Source organism: Chlamydotis macqueenii, chromosome 5 (genome assembly GCF_036417535.1).
Source record: "Chlamydotis macqueenii isolate bChlMac1 chromosome 5, bChlMac1.mat, whole genome shotgun sequence".
Taxonomy (NCBI): domain Eukaryota; kingdom Metazoa; phylum Chordata; class Aves; order Otidiformes; family Otididae; genus Chlamydotis; species Chlamydotis macqueenii.
In genome coordinates, this window is record NC_141560.1 from 1,694,243 (window position 1) to 1,709,034 (window position 14,792).

The window sequence follows — 14,792 nt, forward strand, 5'->3', positions numbered from 1 at the left end:
GCTGCATGTGATTTCCTGCTTTGGGCTCTCTTGTGTATCTGTACAGCACTAATTACTGTTGGATCCAGCTCCTGGGGCAATTTGACCTAAATGGCTAGCTGCAACTTGACTTGTGTGTCACCTGGCTTTTGTCCTGTGGGATTAGCAAGGTTCCTCATGACAGAATCACAGAATGGTTTGGGTGGGAAGGGACTTTTCAAGGCCATCCAAGTCCAACCGCCCTGCAAGGAGCAGGGACATCTCCAACCGGATCAGGTTGCTCAGAGCCCCGGCCAACCTGGCCTGGAATGTTTCCAGGGATGGGGCATCCACCACCTCTCTGGGCAACCTGGGCCAGTGCTCCACCACCCTCAGAGTAAAAAATTTCTTCCTTATGTCTAATCTAAACCTACCCTCTTGCAGTTTAAAGCCTTTACCCTTTGTTCTATCACAACAAGCCGTACTAAAAAGTGTCTCCTCAAATGATAAACTCAAACTTTCACGATTCCGTGTTTAGAAATATCTCCCCCTCACACACGCTTCTTTTTTCTGCTCTGCACATCAGGTTCCCTTTGCAAACTGCACAATGATATCTTTACTAGAGCTACCTTCTTTCTTGCCCATTCATTGTAATTTTTACAGAAGAAAAACCAAAAAGTGATTCAGTTACTCATTAAATAATTTCCCTAAGAAAGGTATTTTGAGGGATTTTTCAGAGCTCTAGGAATCAGTTCCTGGTAATGCTGGGAGACCGAATGGAAGGATGCAAGAATATTGTATTTTTCTTGTTAGATTAAAGTGGACAAATCCTTGTCATGGCATGACCTTTTATAGGAGAAAGTATAAATGCCCTTTTCCACTTGCATAGGACTAGAAACGGTTTGGGTTTGGTTTTTTTTTTTTTTAAATCATTCACTTTTAAATAAAAAAAAAATCTCAAAAACTGCTCATTTGGGAGGCAAGAAGTATTTTGATGATATCAAAACACTGATTTCACACCTTCAGAATACTACTCATTTGATAGATTTTTCTTCAAATTCATTGCCTTTCAAAGTGTTCAAAGTAAGAACAAACTCTTGAAATGAGCTATTTAATGAAGCTAACATTAATTTGTTCTATTTTTTTTCCTTTATTTCAGAGACACTTCAACATGATTTTGCATTTTGGCTGTTCAGAGATTTTTTTTTTAAAAACAAAAAACAAACAAACAAAAAAAACCACAAACTCTGAAACTTCCCAGAGGTAGAGACTATTGTTTCATAGAGGCACAGAATGGCTTGGGTTGGAAGGGATCGTTGAAGGCCATCCAGTCCCATCTGCAAGGAGCAGGGACATCTCCAACCAGATCAGGTTGCTCAGAGCCAGTTTCTACCCAGAACCCTCCTTCCTGGAAGCCCGCACTCGTCCCTAGCAGCATTATTTGCAGGAGTGGCAATCCGTTCACACAGCACAGGAGAATTGTGCAGAATGTACCACAACGCATTTCCACATATATTAAGATCTTACCACTATACTTGATGACCCGAATAGTTGAGTCCCCTTCCCCAAATCTGGTGATGGGTGTTAAACGGACTTCGTACGCCTCCGGCTTGATCAGCTCGGTTAGGTTGTAGGTAATTAATTCTCCCTTCTGAATATTCCCATTCACGGTGATTTCCTGTTCCCACCAACGCTGTTGTCCAGCCTAAAATCAAAAGAAGGATGCAAGTGTCAGAGCTTTTGGGACAGACGTTGTCTTTACCTTAGAAATGAACCTGCGCAGTCGTGGGCACTTCCTTAAAACTTCAGACATCCCAGGAGGAATAGAGATACAGCAAGAACGTGAACCCACTACTGAGCATTTCCGTAACAGATGAGACAACAGATTGCAAACCCATGTTACCCCTGCCATCTGCCTGTCCTCCTCTGCCCACGCAGGTCCCACGCTGAACCTCGGGCAGCCCAATGTTTGGGAAGTTTGCTGCAGGCAGGAAAAGTGTAGTGTTCATCCAGTTCAGGAGGATTTCTGACCCTCACCAGACAGAGACTACAGCAAGGGATGAAGTGCCCGGGGTGTGATGCGTGTAAGTACCCAAGCAGATGCATTTTTCAAAATGTTACCAAACTCTTCCATCTTTAGGAGCTTGAATTTCTTTGAGTCCTGCCCCTGTGTTTCAAACCCATTGGTCAAAATTTTAAATAACTTGTTTCTTCCTTAAAAAAAAAAAAAAAAGCTATTTATTTCATAGAATCACAGAATGGTTTGGGCTGGAAGGGACCTTCAGAGCCCATCCAGTCCAACCCCCCTGCCAGGAGCAGGGACATCTCCAACCAGATCAGGTTGCTCAGAGCCCCGGCCAACCTGGCCTGGAATGTTTCCAGGGATGGGGCATCCACTGCCTCTCTGGGCAGCCTGGGCCAGTGTTCATTTATTTCAGCTCATTTAATCAGCTTACTGAGGCTGAATTCACTAGCTCTCAAATGCTATCCCTTCAAACCCAATTAGGCAAACTGGCTCCTTGTGTCCTATAGTCCAATTCCTTCCACGATTTTAAAGTAACATTGGCCAAGTGCAGCGGCAGAGGTGTTTTCTGTCACAGTGCACTCCGGGCTGGGGCAGCCGTGGCTCCATGAGCTGGGCGCTGCCTCCTCATTAGAGGCCATGAGGTTTCACAGCTGTCATTCGGGGCATCATTCGATGCTACAGAGAGCACCCTGAAGAACTGAAATGCAGTTTGATTTCCAAACACTTACCATTTTGTTGATGAATGAGAAAAAAAAAAATAGGCTACCCATTAATGGCCTTAGTGCATAATTATCAGCAATCCTAGCAGTCTCCAAGATGGATGGATTTCAGAGAACAATAAAGCCAATATGGGCAAACAAGAGGCTGTTTTATTAAAAAAAAAAAGCAAAGCATAGATTTTTTTGTGCTTTATAGGCTGCACAGTGCTTTCAAAATCAAAATCCATAGTTTCTTTTATTTATATGCCTTACCAAGAAATGAAAAGAAAAATAAATCTAATTAAGAGGAAGCTAAGCCAAGAAGAGAGCGCCACATTGCGTCTAGCGTTACTTTAACTAGATTACAAGTAGGCAGAAATCACACACGTTTTGGGCAGCGGAGTAACTCGATACTGCAGTATCACTTGCAGATGCTCTGCCTTATTACAGACACTATCTGCAGAAAACAAAGGAAAAATCATTAAATATTTACCACGGATCCCAAGACAACTGTACAGGTGCAAGGATGCTAAAAAGAGATGTTCCACTAAGCTTACCGCACCTCTTAGTGTGCTTAAGTTCTTACCTATTACATGTTCACCAACGCAGAGTTTATTAAGGACAGGAACTCTTTTATTAAAAAAAAAAATTAATTTGTTCATGCAATAAAAATGTACATGGAAATCATAAAATCATAGAATAGTTTGGGTGGGAAGGGACCATTAAAGCCCATCCAGTCCAACCCCCCTGCCAGGAGCAGGGACATCTCCAGCCAGATCAGGTTGCTCAGAGCCCTGGCCAACCTGGCCTGGAATGTTTCCAGGGATGGGGCATCCACCGCCTCTCTGGGCAGCCTGGGACAGTGCTCCATCACAGTGAAGAATCGCTGAAATCTAATATTAAATCTACCACGTTTCATCCAAATAAATGGCATTTGCAGTAATATTAACAGACGCCAAGCTTTAAATTCAAAGCAGTGGGACAGAGATGTCAATACTTCTATCATTAAAGCATGCTATGCAAGTACAGCTATATGTCTGTTAAATAAAACTCAGACTGTGAAGAAAAAAGTAAAAATAGTTTTGAGAAAGTTGGGATAATGAAAGAGGTCCAGACATCAGATTCACTTTGCTGCCACCAAAGTCAGCGTGTGTTTTACTGCGCTTTGAGCCTTTGCGGGGCTTGAGTTACACCAATGCAGATTGCATCTGAGATGTTATTTTAACGTTTCTGACCTTGCGCAGGCTGCGTGAGCCATGCTATAGGCTCAGGTGGCTCTTCAGGGGTTAAGTCATGAATAGGAGGAGGACAATGCTCTGCTTCTCATGCACGCCAGCTAAAAGAGCCGCTGAATTCTGATCCGCATTAAATGTTCACAGATTATTTAAAACATTGCAGAAACAATCAGAAGGGGCATTGGGACCTTTCATATACATAGTATAATGCATAAGGCACAGTTTCATTTTTCATTTCAGTATTATGCACCCTCAGCCAGTACTGGCTTTTGGTATGTCTCCATAGGAAGCAACACACATCTTTTTGCCTTGCAATCAACATCAGCTCTGTCCAATTCTTATTTTTACCATGGAAACCAGGAAAAACCCCAAACATCTCAAAATTGTCACTAGGTTTGACACAAAACTTCCCCTTGCCTGATTTTGCAGCTCAGCTGCTGAACAAATAAATAAAATCAGTACGTGCACAGCTTTTGCCACATTCAGGTTTCAACCTTCTCTTTCTGTTAAGAAAATAAGTCCAACAGTCGTGCTGGAAGCAGGGTGGCTCCATGGAAGCATCACTCCCGGCGCCTGGGACATCCCCAACGGACCTCTGCCTGGAGCTGCTTCCCAAATCTGGCGTGAAACCTGGCACCCTTGGCTGACAAGTATTAAACTGGTTGAAAATGAGCGTAGCAGTTGAGCTCCTTAACTCGCTGATGGGATACAGAAAAGAAATGAAAGTCAGATCTACACAGAGTCGGAGAACTGGCAACCAGCTGGAAGGACAAGGGTTTCCTAGCACAACGTTTTTAAAGGTTTACATGATGCTGAGGCACCTAACACCAACCCTGAAATGCCCAAGACACCCTAAAAATAGGACTCAGGTTCTACAATGCCTTAGGGTGGTTCAACCTCCTAGCATGAAACTGGGGAGGCTCTGTAAAGCCAGACCCCACAGAGGAGGCACCCAAAGCACTTGGTTACTCTCTGCTTGGCATTAAAGCACCAAGAACACCTCAAGCCCTCTGCCCCTGGAGCAGTGTCTGTCTGCCTCCAGAGACCTAGGCATCTCCTCCAGCACCCTTGGACGGGCAGGGGTCAAATCTGCATCACCCACTTCCTCGAAATCACCTGTGCAGGATACACTGACACTCAGTCTGTGCCTTTTTATATAAAGAGGTCAAGATTGGTGCTTCAAAAGAGAGAATACACAAACAAAACCAACCATAAAACATCTGCTTGCATGTCAATTCATGTGTTCAGAGCTTTAAACGTGGTAAGAATCAGGCTTTGCTTGAAAAAGAAGTTTTGAAGGAGAAAAATTCTTATAATCACAGAATGGTTTGGGTGGGAAGGGACCTTCAAAGCCCACCCAGTCCAACCCCCCTGCCAGGAGCAGGGACATCTCCAACCGGATCAGGTTGCTCAGAGCCCCGGCCAACCTGGCCTGGAATGTTTCCAGGGATGGGGCATTCACCACCTCTCTGGGCAGCCTGTTCAGTGTTCTACAACTCTCACTGTAAAAAAATTTCTTCCCAATATCTAATCTGAATCTGCCTTCCTCTATCTTGAAACCATTACCCCTCGTCCTGTCACAACAGGCCCTGCTGAACAGTCTCTCCTCACAAAGATATGGATGAAACACATTTTGGGAAATTTCTGTTGACCTAGCTGAAACAACAGTTTTCCAATAGTTTGTGAATACCTACAAAGCACTGAGGAAAAGCCACATTTTCTGTGGGAGTGTTTCTTAGTGTCACGGTGGGTCTAACCCGTAATTAATCTGGCAGAGCACACCCACGCTCACGCAATCCGATCACAGAAGGCTTCACAAGGACTCATTTTTTTCATGGTTACTTTTGAATATTTAGAAATATTTGTTCCCTAAAACTAACAGAAACACAAAATTTATTTCCCTGATGTCAGAGAAAGAGGCCGGTAAAAGTGTGGCCGCATTTTATTGCGGCAGATTGAAACCATCTCGTCTGTGCTGCCATTGAAAGAGTATTTACTCTTTGCCTGCTGTTGAGAAACACTAAGTTCTCTAAAAGACCTGAACATATGGATTTCCTGATAAATTAATCCCGCAGGATGATTAAGTATTGATTGCCTATATGCACAGTTATGTTCATAAAAAATAAACACATCCTTAGTGCATTGTACTTGGCCTATCGATTTCAGCCGTAAATTTCTTCATTGACTCAAAAAGTCAGGCAAGCATCTCTTTAATTAATGACAACTGAATGCCATGTAAATTAATCTACTGTATACTCCTACAAGAAAACTGCGGCGGTCTTTAAAGTAATTTCTTTACGATTTATAACAACGACGACAATTGATTTTTCTTAATTAAAAAAGGAGTTTTCTTTAGCAGTTATGTATATAATAGCACCGTTCAGTCCATGGGCAAACACTTCCACCTGCACACCACCGAGGGAAAACTGCCATTTAGCACTCGCTCTATTTCTGCTGTGGAAATGAAGCGGACGCTGCTCTTTAACAATTTTGCCCAGCAATATAATCAGAGCTATCTGGTTTTGAACATAAACCTTACCAGGTAGGTGGCTCCTGTGCCATCTTCGTTTCAAGGGATCGTTACAGCCCTGAAATGACTCACGGTGATAAATATCTGTAATTCAGGCAAAAACAACGCACCAGCTGCAAAGAGCCTTCTGCCATGCTCGTCATCAGTTTATTTTCCGCTGTGCATCATGTAACACCGCTCTTGATGACATCTCTTTTCTATTTCAGTATTTTCACAGGCAATCGCTGGAACTGCCAAACCTCACATTCTTTCCGTGCTGAGCTGGTACCCGCTCTCCGCTCTCCTGCAAACGCCAGCCACTGTCGAAGCCACAGGGACCAAGAGGCCAAGCCCAGACCAGACTGAGCATGCTGTGAGGTTTGCTTGCTGGAGCTGGGGACTCTGAGCCAAAGTGCCCTGAGCAAGGCTGGGCATCATCATGGGGCTGGAGATGTTTGCTGGAGGAGCACAGGGCCACCCCTGCCTCTGCCGCCGGCTGCCGTCACCAGCACCCCGTGCTCAGCCTCCCTTCCCCAGGAGACGAGGCACATGGAAACGGCAGCTACGCGATAAACCTCTTCTTTCCCTCCTTTCTGCCTGGAAAAGGTGGAGTATCAGAAGCACATTTAACAGTGGGCACAACTTTTTTCCATTTTTCTAATCCCTAAGAACAATTGCAGGCATGTAATCGACTTTCTTCTCTCAGGACTAACATTAACAATCATTCTGTATCTGCTCCTACTATTTCCTTCTTTTGCGTATACCACATCGTGTAATTGCTTTTATTTTGTACACCCAAAAGCATTAAAAAAATGTATCTCTTTCTTTTTTTTTTTTAAAGAACCTAAAAGTCTCTGGTCTTTTGCAGTCAGGAGCTTGGAGTCCAAAGATGCAAAATGTTATAGACACAGTTTTTATGGGCTACAAATTGATGGATGAGTGGTTCTGATGCCAGAAACATCCAAATTAATGGCTTGAGATTTGAAAAAGGAAGAGATGGGAACAATTTAAAGAAAGGTGGTATGCAAAAGCTAGAAGCTAGATGATCCAAGAGTTAAGTCCTCTTTAAATATGTATGGGGTTTAAATATTTTGGAGGTTGAACTAGATGACCTCTAAAGGTCCCTTCCAACTCAAACCAGTCTATGATTCTGTAACACCTCGGGTTTTAAAGGCAGGGTGGAAAATGGTAAGCCAAGAAAAGAGAGAGGTCATTTTTATCAGAGGAAAATCAAAATACAGCCCAAATATCTGCTGAAAACTTATTAATTGGAAAATAAAATACACTGCCTTCTGTTTTTCCATACAAATAAATGATAATGAAAGCATCCTTTAAGATATGGACTAGGACACCTTAGTCCATTTGCTAAGTAAACTGTAATTTAGGCTACCTCATAGCTGGAAGGTGGTTGTTTCTTTGCTTTTAACAACCTTATACACAGCGATTATACAGCGGAAACTCTGTATTTATAACAGGTATGACTCTCTTTAACCAGAAAGACAGTAAAATTTCTCCCCGTTTGCTTTTTCCTTTGTGAAAAATTTGACACATGGGTATGGGAACTGTGCTACGGCACGGACAGAAAACTATCTACTCCAGTTTGCAGCCAGCGACCACGCAACCTCCACAGAAATCCCTTTCATGAGCACACAACATGTATTTGAATACGTCTGACCCTCTACGCTGCTGGATGAAAACAGCCGTTAAAAACACAATAAAGCAAAACGGTGACCAGAAGGAAGCGTACAGAGAAGTGAATTGCTCTGGGCTGTCTGAAGAGACTTTCTCATTATCAACTGACTGCGACCACAGACATCTGTAGACTGAAAATAAAGGAAAGGTAGGAGCTTCAGTCTTTCAAATAACAAGCTTGAACAAGTTACTCTCCGGTTTACAGGTACCAGTTGACTTTCTACTCCTTCCTCAAAGTGGAGCCCTTTGTTTTCTAGGTCACTGTGGCTGCATCGCTGCTGGCGGTGCAGGGAACGTGGCTGCGGCCTGCGGAGGAGCAGAGCAGCCACCACAGAGATCGGAGCTGCAGACCCTTCTTGTCGGCTCGGGGAAAGTCTCACTTGCTTGACTTGCTTTCATCCTGCTGGCAGTAAATATCGGAGAGCTGGAAGCATACACTCGCTGCTCCTTGAATGTTTGTGCAAATCGGGATTCACTAACTGTCAGAATTTATAAAAAACTACCTGAATCTATCTTAATAAAAACAAAGCATGGAAAGGAAATACCTCCACATGATGCCCCAGTGGCACCAGAACTGTTCTAAGTAGGCTGTCGGCATGGATCCAGGCCAGGGAGACGCAGGTGAAGGCACCGCTGCCACCCACTTAGGAGCTGGTATGGAAAAGCACAAAAATACCCACAGCCGCCCAGTCAAAACCGAGCACGTGCTCAGTGAAGCAAGAGCTTGAAGGTGAGGTCCAAAAGTGGGTTTGGATAAACTTTCAGGTGTGTAGAAATACTCTGAGCGACGTTTGGGATGATTTGTGTATGCACTTTGAAAGCATACAATAAAACTTCAAGGCAATTCAACATGTAGGGCTTCACGGCCTTTCAGCACAAAATCCGGAATTTGCCCGTGTTCCTAACCTGATGCATGCTATGTTATATGAGTTTGCTAATTTATTTTATGAGCATGAACTGAAGTGTTCATGACTGAGCTCCATTTTATCATTGAACATTTAATGAAAGCAACTACAGGAAGTCTTGGCCACCTCCAGAGGCTGACCAGGGGAGACGTACAAGGGTGCTTTGAAATACAAAAAAATTGGAAGAATCTAGGTCACCAATTTCAAAGCCAAAGCTGAAATACATTAATGTCACAATATTTTTCAGAGAGCTATTAATGAGACACAGAAATGTTCCTTATGTGCAGACAACATCTTGGCAGACGTCAGCACCTTCAGAAACAAGTAGAGGGTGACCAGATCTGTGCAGTCACCATGATGAAAGACACACAAGGTTGTTCTCATTGTACTCATTCCTCAATTTCAATCCTGAGCAATGAAAGGCTGTGTGCAACAGTGACCCTGAGAAATGGAAATTCCCTGTACGCTACACTGCCTTTTCCATAAACGCTACAGGCAGGAGGATTTATAGTCTCCCGAGTTACACTGAGATATAAAAGAGGTGTTCTGATGGTGCCACACACGTCAACTGTATTGCTGATTATTTTGAATGCATCCTCACTCCACAATTTAAATCAAAAAAGTGAATACCAGTCCGCCATTAATGAGAGAAGCAGCCTTGTACCCATCAGCTAACTCTACCCACAGTGCTAAAAGGGTCTTGCACACGATGCTGCCCCTCACACTGACTGCATTCCCCACCGACACTTCAGGACTGGCAATCCCTCGCTCCCAGACTCTGCCACTGCACCCCAGGGTCACCTTCCCTCCTCTGGGGTCGAGGTCTGTTCTGCTCCAGGATCAAAGCTCACCTGAGCTGTAAAGCTAACGTTTTCTGATTATCATACTGATGTTTAATATCAACTATCAGAATAATGCTTTCTGTATTGTTCTGGAACTCTTCTTGAAACAAAGTTATCTACAGTTTGAATAAAGATGTGAACGCTATTCAGACAAGTATAAAAACTTTAAAAATAATTTTTTCTTCTTGTGGAACCTAGTAACAAAAACGCACTCAGGGCTGTAATACGTGGCCTTGATCTCCCCGTGGCCCAATGAGTATAGAATCACAGAATGGTTTGGGTTAGAAGGGTCCTTTCAAGGCCATCCAGTCCAACCCCGTGCAAGGAGCAGGGACAACTCCAACCAGATCAGGTTGCTCAGAGCCCCGGCCAACCTGGCCTGGAATGTTTCCAGGGATGGGGCATCAACCGCCTCTCTGGGCAATATGGGACAGGGTTCCACCACCCTTAGCGTAAAATTTTTTTTTCCTAATGTCTAATCTAAACATATCTCCCTCTATTTTGAAACCATTATCCCTTGTCCTGTCACAATAGGCCCTACTGAAGAGTTTCTCCCTGTCTTTCCTATATCTTCATCACTGCCATCACCCAAGAAGTCCTAACCCTGTTAGGTTCTACCATGCCAATGCTTGGCTGGAACCACTGGAGATGCATCCTCTCTGCTCGTGTTTTAATGGAAACACTGGAAACACCCATGGAACTGAAGGTAGGCGCCATGATTTTGCTCTTGGTAAGGGTCACAGTGTGCACTTCTCTAACGTGTGGACTCAGATCAGTCACAACCTTGAATGTGATGACACTGCATTCAAGTCAATTTATTATTTTTTTTTCCTCCTTAAAGACAGGCTAAAGTGTGATATAAACAAAGAGAATCCATTTTAAGACTTTAATATCAGCTGGCTCCCTGATGAATTCACTAAAGTCTACGGGATTAAACAGGAGCTGCACTGTTCCCAGCCCCAGCGGTGCAGGTTCTCTGCTCTTTTGCTACTGCTCGACATCTACTAAAAGAGTTTTTCAATTTTTAATCCCCATTTTGTTAGGCATTCACAAAAGGCGGGTTAATTATTAATCCACATTAAGGCCAGTTTTCAGAGAAAGTTTTCTCATTCCTTCTCAGTGACATATCAAATTTGAAGCTCTTGTATTGCGAAACCGGGCTGGTGCTGACTACCACACCTCAAAGCACACGGTGCAGCCGCATCATGGGCGAGCTGGGCACCGCCAGCATTGTCACCGGCAACAGCATGGACGTGATTTTGCATATGAAGCAGCAGGTTTATCTGCAATAGGCAGATCATTATTTTTATCAGGGCTACAAGAGATCCAATTAACAGAGTGGCATCAAGATTCAGTTCCTATGTTGAAATTAAACATTTCATGCTTCTACCAACAACTACATTTCCACAATCAAGAAACCGCCTATCCCAAGACACATTTTCTACTTTAGTGACACAACTTGGTGAGTATCCCACAATGCTACGACTTCCAGATGGATGTGGAACGCCAGATTGCCCACTCCCATCAGTAGTGAACTCATTCGTTTTCTTCTGATTTCTAAAATGACCGCATTTTTTTCATACAAAATAATTACATGGTGACTAACTAATGACTGTAGCTGTGATCAGGATGACAAACCCAACCCTTTCAACGTACAGCACGCCGGAGCTTCGCTGCTCGGGCAATGCTGGGAACAAGCGAGGTTGTCCTGGTAAATGAACTGGAAAAACAAGGCTGCATTTTAAGCAACCTACACAAGTCTCTGCATAAATAGATCAACAAGTAATAATGCAACAAGACAAGCACACGATGGCAAAGCGCATTTTGAAGGAAAGCAAACATACTGCTTTTATGTAACTTTTTAAGAATGAATGAATTTTGGCTAAGAAATAACAGCTCAGTTGCTAGATATGAACGTTCCAACAGAACATTTCTTAAGTATTTAAGACAATTGCCGCACAAGAGGAAAGGAAATAGCCACTAGATGTCTAATGAAGTTCTCAAAATGTAAACATGAGGTTTTAAATCAGCTCAAAACCACAGAGGCATTGCAGAAGGGTGCTCATTCGCTTATTGAAAGGCAATATGGTCTGCATTCAACTTAAACATGTGCATGTTTCAGAGAATAAAGAATTCTCTAACAGCAAAAGAACGGATAAAGCAGTTGTCTTCAGGGAGAAATCGCTCTCATCTCAACAATCTCTAATTTCTGTAATGTACATTATTTGATGAAAGCACTTAGTACATACACTGGCTAGTACATTGTGATTTAGCTACCCACATCCCTCATCCACGAGCAAGCAAAATTTGTGTTTAAGGAATTGCCAACCTAATATAATTCCATTATTAAAAATAATAATAATAATTCTCATTTACCGTCTCATCTCTCCAAACTACAACCAACATTTGCACAGGACTTTTAAAAACAAATCGATCCTCCCTGCCCTTGGTTGGATGAACAGAGACAGTACATCTCTGCAGAGAAGAAACAGCTTTAGTTTTGTAATGGCACTTGCTTTTCCTTTTTTTTTTTTTTTTTTTTTAATTTTTCCTTCAAAATGTACTTTTTATGATGACTTTTTTTTTCCTAAATTACATATATCTGTTTCAATAAGGACAGAATTTATAGTGAGAGACAGCAAGACTATGCCCAGTAAAAAATATCCAAATGCCTAGCAGAGGTCTGGGACTCCTAATCTATCAGTTTAAGATCGATAACAAAGGTGAGACTATGCAAAGGTAAAAGCTGGTTTTGCAGAAATCTGGAAGCAGGAGGCATGGGAGGATCCCAGCAAGAGGAAGCCCTGGTCTGCAGAGGTACCAGCACTGGGGCCTGTCCTGCACCCGCTGTCCTTTACGCAGTCATTAAGTCCGCTCACGAGGAGTAATGTTGGTGAAGTCTCAGCTTTGAATATTGCCAAGTAGGCAATGCATCTCATTTTTATTTTTTACATCCAAAGATCTGGGGCGCTCATTTTTTAAGTGCACTCATGAACAGCCCTGGGGAAAATCCAGGCAGACCTCACCCAGATTCAGCAGTTTCACTTCATGCATCGTCTGGATGTGCAGCTACTTATTCAACCTGAGTGGCCTTAGAAACAGGACATGAAGCTCAAAAGATCAATATTGCCTTTAGAGGTTGCCAGAATTGCTCATCCTGGTGCAGAGGGGAGATGCTAAGGGATGTGACAGCTTGCTTTGCACACAAGAGCACTTCCATTAGTTACCAAAGATCAGAAATACAGCGAATACTCAACACCCGGCCAACAGAAAAGGCACTAACTGGACATTTTTCACCATGAAGTTTTGTGCAGTGAAACCATATGTTCTTGAGTTTGGTAGCCCTTGGAGTCTAAGCTCTTTGGCCGTGCAGCTGCTGCTGCTCTCCCGCCACTGACAACAGCACTGAATTTGCAGATAGCCTGCCCATGAGACCAGACGCAAAGGAAATATTGCACCAAAAAGTCCAGCTCGAGGGTCATGGCATCCAGCCTTGGGGACATGGGATGTCCAGATTTCAGGTGAAGCATCTCTGAGTGTGAATATCTTGATGCTGCCTGTAAATCCACTGAGATAAAATCCCTTTTCCAAAGTGAGCCCTACTAGCAGTGAATATACCTGATCTTTCTCTATGTTCCAGTTTCACAAAATTATCTCAAAGGAATGCTGTGAAAATAAGTTAACTGCAGCCTATGAAATAAGGCACAGATGTATCCTACCGATACAGGAAGAACGCAGCAAATCTATCTTTAGAATAGGTCTTGAAGGTGGGAGAGCAAAGAAGACGTAAGGGCACACCATGGAACCCCTGGGTTACACCTCTCCTTCAGCACCCATGGCTTGTCTAGGGTGCAGATAAACTCCTGGGATAATGGACATATGCCTTGAGGGAGTGCAGCTATTGCTAAGTTTTGTCCTGATATCCTAATATATTTTAATAGACAAACATCTCCTAATTGTCACGCTTTTGCCTAAGGATATACGCATTGTGGCTTAACCCCAGTCAGCAGCTAAGTACCACGCAGCCGCTCGCTCACTCTGCCTCTACCCAGTGGGATGGGGGAGGGTATCAGAAGGGCAAAGGTAAGAAAATTCATGGGTTGAGATAAGAACAGGTTAATGATTGAAATAAATAAATAAATAAAATACAATAATGTCATTAAAAGGAAAACAGCAAAAAGAAAGACAAACAAAACCCAAGAAAAACAAATGATACAACTGCTCACTGCACGACGACGGACGCCCAGCCCATCCCTGAGCAGCGACCGCCATTCCCTGGCCAACTCCCCCCAGTTTATATAATGAGCATGATGTTATATGGTCTGGGATAGCCACTTGGCCAGCTGGGATCAGCTGTCCTGGCTGTGCCCCCTCCCAGACTCCTGTGCCCCTCCAGCCTCCTCGCCGGCCGGGCGGTGTGAGCAGCTGAAAAGTCCCTGACGTTGCGTAAGCACTGCTCAGCAGCACCAGTGTGTTACCAACATGACTCTCATCCTAAATGCCAACCACAGCACTACATCAGCTACTAGGACGAAAATTAACTCTATCCCAGCCAAACGCAGGGCAATATTGCCATAATTTTTATGGAGATCTTCAGTTTTCAAAGTTTCATTGTTCTATTTCTCTGTTAGCTTTCATTTTTTGCAAATCCTTCAGTATTTCTGAACAACTGTATGACATCACATGAAATCAACACTAACAAGAAAACCATTGCTGTAATTTACAGATTTGGGTTTTTAACAGGAATTTCTATAAAGAATAAGACAGGGTAATGAAAAATATTCCTAGGTAACTATATTTTTCATTTTAAACCTGGATCCGATCCATGTCAAAATCCTGACAGCCTGCTGTTTGCATCCATTGGGTGACTAGAGAGCAGCAGGGTGAAAAAGCAGTCAGGAAAACACACGTCCCGTCTTCACTGCAG

The 14,792-nt window shown here is 43.3% G+C and overlaps 1 protein-coding gene across 2 annotated transcripts in view; it reads right to left on the reverse strand.

Moving 5' to 3' along the window:
* MDGA2 (MAM domain containing glycosylphosphatidylinositol anchor 2) overlaps positions 1–14,792 on the reverse strand; it is a 360,002-nt gene that overhangs the window by 26,492 nt on the left and 318,718 nt on the right. For both annotated transcript variants that reach the window (XM_086749693.1, XM_086749692.1), the window contains exon 11: positions 1,486–1,663. In XM_086749693.1, coding sequence (XP_086605819.1) covers positions 1,486–1,663 — 178 coding nt within the window. The remainder of the gene's footprint in view (positions 1–1,485; positions 1,664–14,792) is intronic.